General features: G+C 41.8%; 1 protein-coding gene across 1 annotated transcript in view; it reads left to right on the forward strand.

Moving 5' to 3' along the window:
- Positions 1 to 13,882, forward strand: part of RYR3 (ryanodine receptor 3) — a 637,001-nt gene that overhangs the window by 621,569 nt on the left and 1,550 nt on the right. The window contains 4 exon segments of the mRNA XM_039536203.1: positions 5,711 to 5,867; positions 8,261 to 8,325; positions 8,435 to 8,535; positions 13,724 to 13,775. Coding sequence (XP_039392137.1) covers positions 5,711 to 5,867; positions 8,261 to 8,325; positions 8,435 to 8,535; positions 13,724 to 13,775 — 375 coding nt within the window.

A 13,882-nucleotide genomic window follows, 5' to 3' on the forward strand; every position in this document is an offset into this window, starting at 1 on the left:
CAAAAGTATCCCAGAAATATTTACTCTGGGGTGAAGTGGCTGTGGGCACTCTAGTTTACTTATTGTACAAAGAACCACCACAAAAGAACACAATAAAATTTTAATTTTATAATGTGAATGGCACAGGATCAGAGGAGAAGCGCTGGTCACAAAAGACCCAAAACCTGAAGTGCAGTATATATTGCATGAATGTATTTTTTCTTCTTCCTGACCTCTGTATAAAATATTTAATGCAAGTCAGGTAAGTGAATAATGGAAAGAATGAACTCTGTCCCATCCAATATTGTTTTAATTGGTCCCTTTGTGGACTGAATACAAAGGTCTGACCTGAAATAAAACTCATTTACAAAATTCAGAAATACATGAACGGTTGGAATAATTAAAATATTTAGCAACATACTTTACATATTAAACAGCTCTGCTAAATGAACTAAAATGATTCTAAGTTAATATTTTTATCTATGGTTATAGCAGTATCTTCCCTCAGTAATAAAAATGCATTAAAAATCCATGCATAGTTCTATATTGTGTTTGTTCTGCAGGATCAGATTTATCATATTATTTACTTTCATTAATGCATGTTTCATTTAGAACTAATATTGCTGCCTGCTGGGACTAAAGAACATGGCTAGGGCTTTTCAAATATATTTTTGACATATATTGTGTGGCTGAAGGTAGCTAAAGGGTAATATAACTGTTTTATAGGAGAGAGTTCCCAGAAAGTCCCCTGGAATTAGACCATATACGTGCTTATTTTTATATGCCTAAATTATGGTTTGAGCATCTAGATGTGTAATTTGATAATTGGGCCCACAGTGAACATTTTGGTAAAGTGGGAACTTCTGCATCTAGGACCAAATCCTGCAAGCTTTACTCAGACAAATCTCCCATGGAAGTCAGAATTAGGGCCAGAGGTTATACAGATTGTTAAAAAATATATAGATTAAAACTGGTTTTTGGATATTGAAAATATCCAAGACTCAGAGATCATCTGAACACTGTGGGATTAACCAGTCTTTTGCAAACATTTCATACTCTGCTTTTTGCTCACAGTCCACCTCCTTTACTTTAATTGGGATTCTTGCTAAAATTTTCTAGATCCAATTAAAAGATAAAGCATACAGATAAAAACAGTGTACCCTAACTGCTCAGAAAACTTTGAAGAATTTTGAATTATAATTCATACAGTTGATAGAATACAATACGTATCATCTTCTAACATGAGGAAAAGGGCTGTAGACCAAATGGATCTAAAGAAGAATGCACTGAAAATAGTCATGTTTGTGGAACACTGAGTTGGAAAAAAAATGAATGTGCCTAATTGACTCTGATTCCATTCCAATCATTTTATTTTAGTGTGAACTTCCCTAAACACTAAGTTCGAATGTGAATATCATGATGTAGTTCATTATATGCAGAGTATTTTTTCTTTGTAACATCATTCTCCATGTTTTATTCTTTGTACAACTTGGTCTCAGGCTTTATTGAAATACAGAACATAAGTAATATGCAGAGAGCATTGTAACAAAGTGTTTATGCAGAAGACAAAATATATTCTTCAAGTGTGCATCAGTATGGATACCCACTGTAGGTGCACGTGCAACCAAGCTTGGAATCTTCTGCATAGCCATGTCATGTGCCTCCTCATGGTCCCATGCGAGGGCAGAGAGAGCAGAGTGGCCTCTGCCCTCCCTCAGTTTCCTCTTATCACCCATGGCAGTGAGACAGAACCTGGACTGTGTCTGATCAGCTCAGCCTTTTGGCTAAGTTTCCAAACTTTGGTGAAGAAATATTCTTCATTCCTAGTTTTATTTCTATATTATCTTTTTAGCTGTATGATTAAAAAAACAACAAGAAGAGAAGAGAAACAGGAGAATGCCCTGTACAGCAAGGCAAAGTAGCTTGGCTGTTAAAATGGCAGACTCTAAGCCTTGAGGATTTAAACCCTGCGCTTTGTGGGATGTCCCTGATAGACATAGAAGGGTGTCTCTTCTGCCTCGTGGAAGCTCACATCCCCAATAAATGCTCCTTCTGTTGCTCCTTCTCCTCCCACACTTGGAAATGAAGGGATGCGAGGCTCAAACTGCACCTCTTGGAGCAATCCATAAAGGTAGCTTCAGATCCAAGGGAAGAAACAATGTCCCATTCAGAATCAAGGTGGCTCTCTTCTGCAAGTGCTCCAGCAACCAGGCATACCTCTGGTGACAGAGACAAGAAGAGATCAAAGAAAGCGGGCAAATCAACACCAGCATCAGGAATCCCGGCACCAGTGGGTACCTCCTTGGTACTGACCTCTTCAGCATCAGCACTGGGACAGAGGCGCAGAACACTCTGCATCCAATATGTAGTGCTGCTGTGAGCACAGCTCCAAGCGGACATTGTGTCCACCCCAGAAGGAGGACTCTTTTCTGGGCAGAGAGCCCTCCCCAGGGAAGCTGGAATGACATCCTGGGGGATATCCTAACAGCACTCATTCCCTAAAACATTGGCAGTGGATAGGCCTTGCACAGCCAGGACAATATCCATATGAGATACCACCATGGCTCTATTGGCCATATTGGGACCCATCATCCTATCTTCCTTTAGTCCCAGCCTGTCACTTCTCCATAAGGAGAAGGATATATTGGTTTCTATCAGCATTTATAGTGAAGGCCCTCCCTCACTAGAAACAAACGAGCATCAGGGAAAACCAACAGAGCAGCCCAGGGAGTCACTTCCACTTCCCTCTCCACCCAAGTAATCATCCTCTCCTGAGAAGACTATAACCCTGGTGCTGACACCAACTGTGGATGACTTTTGGACACTCCAAGAACTCTTGTCTAGAATTGTGGATACCTTGGATACCAAAACAACCATAATCCAAGAGAATAGCCATGAACTATTTGACATCTTAAGTTCCATGGCACCCACAAGAATTGACTTACCTATCAACAAGGGCTTTAGGGACCCTGTGAAGGGTCTCTGGCACACCTCGACCTTGTTCACTCTGACCTCAAAGCAGGTAAAGAAGAGGTACCAAGTACCACCCAAGGGTTCAAGCAGTTCTATGCATACGCTACACCAGAGTCACTCAGGTTCCATCAAAGGAATGCCAGAGGACAAGGAACTGAAAAAACATGACTCTCTTTTCAGCAGGAATACATGCATTTCAGCCTCTGTGCAATTCCATATCATGCCTAATACATGACAACTGAATGTTTCTTCATGATGACGTGGACCTGCCTTACATTATTAGGCCATATGCCCTGTATCCATATATGACACCATTTGATAGACTTCACCGAAGGCCTCTACAGCTTTGGCTCAGGTCAGTCTATTCCCCAGTATAGCATCAAGAGAGCAAAACAGTTGTCATTCCCTCTTGCCTCCTTGGGGAACTGTTATGGTGGCTACACCCCAACCTCAAGAAAGGAGCAGCATTCAAGACCCTGTTGCCATCTGGAATGCTAGTCATGGACACTTCTGGAACAGGATGGGGTGCCCACTTTGACCATCTACAGATACAAGGGACATGGTCCCCAGAAGCCATGAGGCTACATATAAGTGTTTTAGACCTTCGGGACATCAGACTGGCATATATGACATTACTCCTGGTCCTATGGCACATGATAGTACAGGTGTTTTTGGACAACACAAAAGAGGTGCTTGTTCTTCCCCCTCCCCCTGTGTAGGGAGGCAATCAAATTGTGGAACTGGTGCTGCACCTTGATAGCCCTGCATCTGCTGGGAACCAGAAACAGCTAGGCAAATTTCCTGAGCAAGCAATCTGTCATCAACCAGGAGTGGCCTCTGCTGGGGTCCATCACCAAATGGACATTTCTCCAGTAGGAGGAAATCCAGTAATAGACCTGTTTGCCACTAGAGACAATGTGAAGTGCCTCAACTTTTGTGCCTGGGGTCCCTACTGCAGTGGAATGAAGAATTACTATACCTTTTCCACCAATCCCACTACCCCCCAACATGATCACCAAAGAAACTAGTCCAAACATCCTCAGCACCCTACTGGCCAAGACAGGTATGGCTGACAGACTTGCTACACATGTCAGCATAGCCCTTAATCAGGCTCCCAGACTTGTTGTCACAGAACCAGGGACAAATATTACATCCAGCCCCAACTTCTTTACAACTGACAGCCTGGATGTCAGCATGGAAAAGGATTACTCTGTACTTGTGCAGGACATCCTGGCACAAACCAGGAAGCAGTCCATGAGGCAGACTTGCACCTCCAAGTGGAAGAGATTTTCCATATGGGTGACCCAACATGGCCTCGTGCCTGAGCAAGCCTCAGTACCTTGGATTCCAGATACATGTTGCAATTGAAAGTCATAACTCAATCAAAGTGCATCTGGCAGTGATGTCAGAGTACGGCTTTTAATTTTCTCACATCCAGTGGTAATGAAGTTCCTTAAGGGATTGATGCATGCTTACTCACCGGTAATGGAGCACACTCCAAAATGGAATCTCAACGTCTTCATCCTGAAGCTGATGGAGCTCCCCTTTGAGCTTCATTCATAGGGTTACCAGATAGCAACTGTGAAAAAACGGGATGGGGTAGGGGGGGTAATAGGTGCCTATATAAGAAAAAGTCAGAAAAATGGGACTATCCCTTTAAAAATGGAACATCCGGTCACCCTATTCATTCACCACCTGATCCTTGAAATGTCTTTTACTCGTGGCCATCACCTCAGCCAGAAGAGTGAGCAAGCTCATGCCCTCATGGTGGAACCCTTGTATACCTCATTTGCAAGGACAAAAAGTTATTCTGAAACCTGTAGGAAGTTCATCCTCCAAGTAGTGTTTTGAATTTAACTTAAACCAAATGATCAGTTTACTTGTGTTCTTCCCTAAGCCACATTCCATGCCTGGGGGAAAAGAAACTGCACACTCTGTACATATCCTGTGCTCTGCATTACTACATCAACAGGACTAAATCTTTCAAACTGTCCCCATGCCTTTTCATGATGATAGCTGGCCACTCTACAGGCTACGCTATTTTATTTCAGAGGCTAAGTGGATAATTCAGTATATCACACTGTGCTGGCAAATATACCACTCCCGCTGACTATCAAGGCTCATTTGATGAGGCTGAAACAGCATCCCCTTCTTGTTCCCAAAATGTGCCAACAGCCAGAATCTGTAAGGCTGCTATTTGATGCAATCTGCTCATGTTTCTGAAGCACTATGCAATGGACTTGGCTGATACATTCAATGCTAGATTAGGTAAAGCAGTACTCCAATCTCTGTTTGACTGATACAACTGGGACACCGCACGTCACCATCCTGAAGAGGATATTGCTCACCAGTCCCCTACAGTGGGATCCATTGTGAAACATGCTCGAAGATGACAGAACAGTTACTCACTATACAGTAATTGTTGTTCTTCAAGATGTTGTAGTCTGTGTGGATGCCATAACCTGCCCTCCATCCCCAGAGTTCCCAACTAACATGGGCTCAACTTGCCAGGGAACTGAGGGAGGGTCAAGACCATTCTGCCCTTTATGCCCTGGCATGGGAGCACGAGGAAGCACAGTGACCCCCAACGGACACTGCTATGCAAAAGATTCTGAGCTCACACATATGAGCACGTACAGCTGTCTACAACATTTCAAAGAACCACAGTTACCGTAGGGTAAATAACCATTCTTTATTCAATACCGGACATTTTAAATACTTCTGTTTTTTGACCAGTGTAACTTTCCCTTCTTTCTAGTGTTACCTGTTCCACATGTATGTGGGTGTGAGAGCTGGTGGTGGCATTGGGGATGAAATTGAAGACCCTGCTGGGGACCCTTATGAAATGTATCGAATTGTCTTTGACATCACGTTTTTCTTCTTCGTCATTGTCATCCTACTAGCTATCATTCAAGGTATTTCCACTTACAATAATAAAAAGCCTTGGAGTCTAGTGAGCCTCTTTACTTCTGCAGTGCATGTCAACCACGCATTGACTAAGCTGGTTTAAGCAGTATTGCTACATTCGCCATAGCAATTCATAAAGCAATTCATTCTGGACGTAGTAATTGTGTAATTTACCCATAAAATATATACTTTGTCCCAAGCACCAGACAAGACACCAGAAATGTGGTTTAACTAGACTGCAACTTTAAGTAACACATCTGGGTACAGTATGGCAGTAACTTATCCAGTGCAGGTCATCCTTGCTTCCATAACCTGTGCTACCGTGGGGGGCTGCTCTCAAGACTCCCCCCTCCCCCCGCACTTTCACACTGTTAACCTGGTCCCAGAACTATTGCTGGGATCACACTGTCCTCCCTTTTGTACAAGAGTTAGGAGGGTGAGAAAGAAGGGGCTGTCTCCTCACTGTACCAAACATTAGTATCCCAACCCCCTTCCCTGTCTTTTTAGGAGATGCCTTTTCCTAATCTGCTTTTAATTCTGGTTTATCAGGGAACCAGATCTCCTATTGAGCCATTACCTGCACTTGACACTTGCTATTGTGACCTCATGAATTTTAAAACCTAACCTACCCACCTGATCCCTGGGCTGCTGAAAGGAAGGTAAAAAGGCCCAAAGACCAATCTGACAGGGTAAAATTCCTTGTGTGCCCAAAATTGGGACTGGCATTATGTCCACAGTAAACACCCACCACCACCAAAAAAAATAGTAGGGAAGAAGATTTACCTCAGGTAGGGGGAGGAGTTAATAAGTCGTCCATTGAACTAATAGACTTACACTGAACCCAAGAAACCCTGCTCTCCAAGCTGACAAGGATGGGGTAGAAAAAGGTGGATGGGGGGGGGGGAGGAGGGAGAAAAATCCTTAAAGAAACAAGGGCTTTTCTTTCACCTATTGGCCTGCAAAGCCTTCCAGCTGCACCCCAGGGGAGGTTGAGGGATGTGTGCATTATGTATAACACAGTTCTGGGCTAATGCACCCCCTCTCCCTCATGGTCTGCTCAAGAAATGCCCTCTCTGGTCTCAGGCCTCTAGTTGCCACTGCTCTCTGGACAGAGACCCACCACCCTCTCCCTCCTGACAAGAGGTGTAGGCTTGTCGCCTCCTTTCACAGAGTCAATCCCAGCAGGTTTGGCTAAGAATCCAGCTTCTGCACTTGGCTTTCATGCCCGAGGGCTATCACTAGTGTATGCTGGCTTGTTATGAGACTCTTTACTATATAAATAGCTGCAGTTTGAAATTATTAGGGGCAATGGCATAATCACCCTCCATGCACGATGGATGCTGGTCTAGTACCCTAGGTATGCCGACTTCGCTGTGGGGGAGATGTGCTTGTTATGACAAACACAGACCTACCTTGAGACTATTGTCATTAATATTATGAATGTTATCTGTATGTTTGAGCCAGTCCTTGAAAGCATGAAACCTTCAAAATGCTGAGATGGGCCAGACACTATGGTCCCATAGAATACTCAGACCTTTACGTTTTATATGCATTTGTGTGTTCCTGGCTCATTGGGTGGAAGCTGGAATTACTAGGGGGTGAGGAATGCAAAAAATCCCAAGATTGGTTGTGCAGAAGCCCAGCCTTTGAAAGTTTACTCAAAGAAGAAAGGGGCAGCAACTGGTTTTACCTGTTTCAGGAGGCCTGGAGATTTTTTTTGAGTATAAAGGCTGAGTTTGAACTGACTGATGGAGGGGGTCCTTCGGCTACAAATTGCCCCGAGCTGACACTCAAGAGAGGCAAACTCTTAGAGTAGGGTTTGAAAGACTTTGGTACCTATCAATCAGGGATTTGGGGGCCAGAGCAGGTGTGCTGGTAAGCTTAAATATGTCTTTAGGTCCCTCTATTGTTTTCTCTGTAAGACTTTTATCCTAAAATAAATATTCTCTGCTTTAAAAGAGCTGTTTGATTACTTGTAACTGCTGACCTACACTGTTCATAGCTTTGAGAGAAAGCAAAGCACAGATGCTGGACTTTTATGTCAGCCCTACTGGTGCGTTGCAGGGAGCCTGAAGCCCAAACCCCTGGTCAGGAGAGGAGATAAAGTCCCTGCCCGGAGATAAGTGAGATTACCACAAAACTGTCGCAATAAAGGTTTACATTTCAATTATGAATTCCTACAGCAAGTGCAATGCAAATAATGTTAGATCCTGTACTATCTGCACAACTTGGATTGTTCTACCTACAGGCACCATCATGCCAAGGCAACTGGAGTCTATGCTATCTGGTGTGCTGTCCTTTTGATGAAGTCTAAAACAGCTACTTCTCTGACTCCATAGCTTGTAAAATTAATACTGATTGATAGGTTTGACACATTACATCTTTCCATTTAAAACAACAGGTCTGATTATTGATGCCTTTGGTGAATTAAGAGATCAGCAAGAACAAGTGAGAGAAGATATGGAGGTAGAGCAACCATATTACATTCTGTACTGCTTCATGTTATATCTTAACTAATGATAAGAACCTAGATTAATGTGTTAAGAATGTGCTAAAATCTTAATTTTCTTTCTAGACCAAATGTTTCATTTGTGGGATTGGTAATGACTATTTTGACACGACCCCACATGGTTTTGAAATGCATACTTTACAAGAGCACAACTTGGCAAACTATCTGTGAGTATATTTTTGTTACGGTTTATTCCCAATGTTATGTTAGTTGAAGATCACCCTCTGGAGGCTTTCAGTTCAAGAACAGTATGCTTGAAATGCATGCATCTGAACAGCCCTGCTGTTGTGGCCCACACAATTTAAGAACATCTCAGAGAACAAAGAACAAACATATGATACTGTCTGGCTCTTCCCCTCCCCCCTTTAAACAAAAACAAAACAGTGGGACCCACTTAAAATAACTCTTCTCACTGAGCGTTAGTAAAGGTAGAAGCCCATTAGCAAGAATGGAGCTACTATGATTTTTGGCCCGTTAAGTTAGGCAGTGCTGGTTCCATTCTGAAGCAGATGAATATGATACAGCATCAAAAGGGAGATCTTTTAATTTAGGGTTATAAAATGTCATATAGAAGCAACAGTAGCTATTTATTGGAAAGGAATCTATAAGAAATAGAACAGGAGTACTTGTAGCACCTTAGAGACTAACAAATTTATTTGAGCATAAGCTTTCCGTGGGCTACAGCCCACTTCATCGGATGCATGTAGTGGAAAATACGGTAGGAAGATTTTACACACACACACCCACCCACACCATGAAACAATGGGTGTTACCATACACACTATAAGGGGAGTGATCAGTTAAGGTGAGCTATTATCAGCAGGAGAGAAAAAGAGCTGTTTGTAGTGGTAATGAAAATGGCCGATTTCCAGCAATTGACAAGGAGATGTAAGGAACTGTTGGGGAGATAAGCATGGGGAAATAGTTTTACTTTGTGTAATGGCCCATCCACTCCCAGTCTTTATTGAAGCCTAGTTTGATGGTGTCCAATTTGCAAATTAATTCCAATTCAGCAGTCTCTCGTTGGAGTCTGTTTTTGAAGTTTTTTTGTTGTAATATTGCGACTTTTAGGTCTGTAATCGAGTGGCCAGGGAGATTGAAGTGTTCTCCAGTTGGTTTTTGAATGTTATAATTCTTGACGTCTGATTTGTGTCCATTTATTCTTTTACGTAGACTGTCCGGGTTGGCCAATGTACATGGCAGAGGGGCACTGCTGGCACATGATGGCATATATCACAGTGGTAGATTTGCAGGTGAATGAGACACTGATGGTGTGGCTGATGTGATTAGGTCCTATGATGGTATCCCCTGAATAGATATGTGGACAGAGTTGGCAACAGGCTTTGTTGCAAGGATAGGTTCCTGGGTTAGTGTTTTTGTTGTGTGGTGTCTGGTTGCTGGTGAGTATTTGCTTCAGGTTTGGGGGTTGTCTGTAAGCAAGGACTGGCCTGTCTCCCAAGATCTGTGAGAGTGATGGATTGTCCTAAGAAATAGATTAACTATCGGTCTGATCCTGTAGTTCTGCACTGAAATTGCCTTTGCTAATTATTAAGTAGAGTAGCCTAAATAGCCTCACAAATAACTGCAATTTCCAAAATAGTTGAGCCAATGCATGTAGTTTAAGCTACTAGGGCCCAAATGTCCAAAGAGAGGCTTATAAGTGACTGGTCCCTACTACCCACATTAGCAAATGCTCACAGAGAAGAGAAGGTAGGAAGGAAAAAAATGTGCCAACAGCAAGAGAGGAACTGAATGGCATGAGATGGCAGTCCTTGGTCCTGGCGTTGACATGTGGCACCCGAATGTAGAGTGTACATGCCCCCAAGAGCCTAAAGTGCATTGGAATATTCTAGGTACTCACATGGCAGCAGACTGTGTATATTAGGAGAACTTGCCTTAAGAATAAATAACCTTATTTCTTTGGCTGGACAAACTCCCACTGACTTCAGTAGTTTTACCCATGTACAGATTGCAGACTTGGACCCTCTTGCTTGCATTAGATCACTGGATTTGACATAAGCATTGCTTAATGATTTCTGGTTTATAGTCAACTAAGTTTTTCAATTTCCTTAACTGTATAAAGAGGCTAATGAATCTCCCTTCATACAAATAAACAAGGACCTGTTTGTATTCTGGTTTTATGCAGATAGTAAGGCCTGGTCTGCATTAAAAATGAGGTCGAACCAGCTATGTTGCTCATGGGTGTGAAAAATCCACACCTCTCAGCAGTGTAGTTAAACTGATCTAACCCATGGTGTAACCCACAGCACTAGGTTGCTGTAAGAATTCTTCCATTTACTTAGCTACCACCTCTCAGGGAGGTCGTGCTTACATTGCAGTGCTACAGCTATGCCACTGTAGCATTTCAAGTATAGACAAGACCTAAATCTCAATAAGAATATGGGCCATATACCACCTTCCCAACCACCCAAAAAACAAGTATCAGAGGGGTAGCCGTGTTAGTCTGGTTCTGTAGAAGCAGCAAAGAATGCTGTGGCACCTTATAGACTAACAGATGTTTTGCAGCATCAGATTTCGTGGGTGAATACCAAAAAACAACAGATTTTACAGGCCCAGAGAAAATAGAGCAAAGCAGATCTTGAAATCAACTCATCTAATTAGGGTTTTGGTGGTGGTTGGTTGGGTTTTTTTTTGTTGTCAGAGTAAAGAAACATCGGCAACTCTTAAGGTGGGAGAACATGGCTTTGACACAGTTCTCAAACAGAACAGAATAATTGTCTTCTATTTAATTTCCCTGCCATTGGAGGTGCTATGGTAGATCACAGAGTATTTTTCTGCCCACTTTCAGAGGGAACTGTATATCACCTCTTTTCTATGTCCATTAGCGTAGAGATTAGATGCAACTTTTGCACTATTTCTTTGTATCATTATAAATATAAAATGTCAAATCTGTTTGCCTCTAAAAATATTTTCTCAAGGAGTACAACAATGATTATATTAATACACACATTGTAACTGATTCATGACCAAGTTTAAATCTTACTCTGGCCATATTTACAATATGCCTGGGAGTCTCATGTACATGGCCAATATATTTGTTCACAGTATAAAAGTAAAGCATGGAGTGCCTGCTTTGGAACAGCACAAGGCTACAGTAGAAAGATGAAGGGAAGTTATCTGGGAGTACCTGATTTATAAACTTTGGGTGTTGTATTTTCACAAGTGATTTTGAAATAATGTACAAAAAGAACAAACACAGGGTATTTTTCTGCCCAAATCACATAGTGATTTGACACAGTCTAGCTGTGTTGGCTAGCTGTGATAAGGCATAGTCCCAGAGAACTGTTTGAGACCAATTCATAGTTAAAGCTTAGAGAATATAAAGCCAAATCATTCTGAAGAGTGAAAGGCTTATGATCAGCTTTCAGATATTCTTGATGTAGAGAGGGGCTAAACTGCTGGGTTAGGTATAGCTTGATAGGGATATGATAGCTAGTGTAAAATCTTGTCCAGGACTGCATCAGAAATACCAGAGCTTTGACATGGTATTTTCATTAACATTAAACTTGTTGGCAGTACTCCAAAGCAACCTATTTCTGAAAACGATTGGGTTTCAAATCATAACACCAGAGTTGGAACAGACATTAACGTAAGTCAGAGTGATAGTACAGTATCCTTCTAATAATCCGTAGAGTTTAAAATGCACAAGTGAGGCTTAATTGTTGTTCCAAGATGTTCAAAACCATCAGTTCTCTGGTTGGTGCTATAATAAATACATAACTAGCCTAAAGCTAAGGTTCCTTTGAAGACACTGTTTATCTCTTGGTGAAGCAGAGGGGAGGTTCTGTCATGAGTTGAAAAAAGAAACACTATTCCCATGCTGTTATTACTAGTTATTAATTATGCAAGAGTAATTATGGGGATGCTTGTATTCTTTCTTACTATGGATTGACTTTTTATTAAGTCTGATGATCTTTCTGTATCAGGAGGGTATTTCCATTCATTCAAAAAAGCCTAGAGAAAACAAGGCTGGGATTTTCAGTGGGAGTAGGGTGTCTAAGCCTAACTTCCTGCCCAACAGGGCCAGGATATCCCTGTGAGGCTATGCTGGGTGATGTCGGGGGAAAAGAGTAACTCAAGATCTGCATAATTTTTCCCTAATGTGTCTAGCCCATACTCTGCATTAATTCCTTTCATGGTGACCCTCAGTACCTAGCAAGTTACTCAAGCTAGACACAGAATTTCCTCAATAGTGCTTGATTGTATGTTAAGATACAAATTATAAAACCAATGTTGTTATAGGGCTTGTCTTCAGTGCAGTGTTAGTTCCAGTCACCTACACTCAAGTTAACTCCTTTTGAGTGAGCTTAGTTCAAGTGAGAGCAGTCAGACTGCAAAACACTCAAACTGTATAGAGTGACTTGATTAGCAACGCTAAGTAGCTGAGTCACTACTGCATTACTAGCTTGAGTGTAAGCAGCCCTCAGTCTTCAACAGACAGCCCACTCATGGGCCAGCTAGCTCAAGTTAAATCAAGCTAGATATTTTTACGTGTGCACAGAAGTCCAGGTAGGTGCAAGTTATACAACGACTGTGAAGAAAAGCCCAAAGTAAATTCAAAGATTACAAGGCCGGAAGAAACCATTGTGATCATCTAGTCTGACCTCTTGTATAACACAGACCACAGAAATTCCCCCAAATAATTCCTAGAGCATATCATCCAATCTTGATTTAACAATTATCAGTGATGGACAATCCTCCATGACCTTTAGTAAATTGTTCCAATGGTTAAGTACTCTCACTGTGACGCATTTCCAGTCTGATTTTGTCTAGCTTCAACTTCCACCCACTGGAGTATGTTGTACCTTTCTTTGCTAGACTGAAGAACCCATTATTAAATATCTTTCCCATAGCTACTTATAGTCTGTAATCATTTCACCCCGTAACTTTGTCTTTGCTAATAATAAATTGGGATAAGGTAGGTTACTTTTATCAGAGGGGTAGCCGTGTTAGTCTGGATCTGTAAAAGCAACAAAGAATCCTGTGGCACCTTATAGACTAACAGACGTTTTGCAGCATGAGCTTTCGTGGGTGAATACCCACTTCTTCGGATGCAAGGGTTACTTTTGATACTGATAACGGGGATTTCACATCCAGTGTCTGTACCAACACTATCACAGGAACTAAAAACTGCAGAGGGGAGGGAACTCAGACGACAGAATCTGGCCCCGAAAGAACTTTATAACATGTTCACAACTAACTTCAACCCTATTTTGTTACCTAGTGTGGAGTTTCCCTTACACTTCATCTCTGTTTGTCAGGAAACATAACTATAGAGATAAAATGCCGTGTTAGATTTTGCACATTAACAAATACTTCTTGTGCTTGTTTCAGCTTCTTTCTAATGTATCTCATTAATAAGGATGAAACTGAGCACACTGGTCAGGTGAGTATGAAGTAGAATTTTCAGAGCACGCTAAAATGAAGCATAAAGTCATATTTTCATCTTCAAGGTCTGTGTATAAAACTTCAACCTTGACTTTACCACACTAC

Source organism: Mauremys reevesii, linkage group 4, assembly GCF_016161935.1.
Source record: "Mauremys reevesii isolate NIE-2019 linkage group 4, ASM1616193v1, whole genome shotgun sequence".
Classification (NCBI taxonomy): domain Eukaryota; kingdom Metazoa; phylum Chordata; order Testudines; family Geoemydidae; genus Mauremys; species Mauremys reevesii.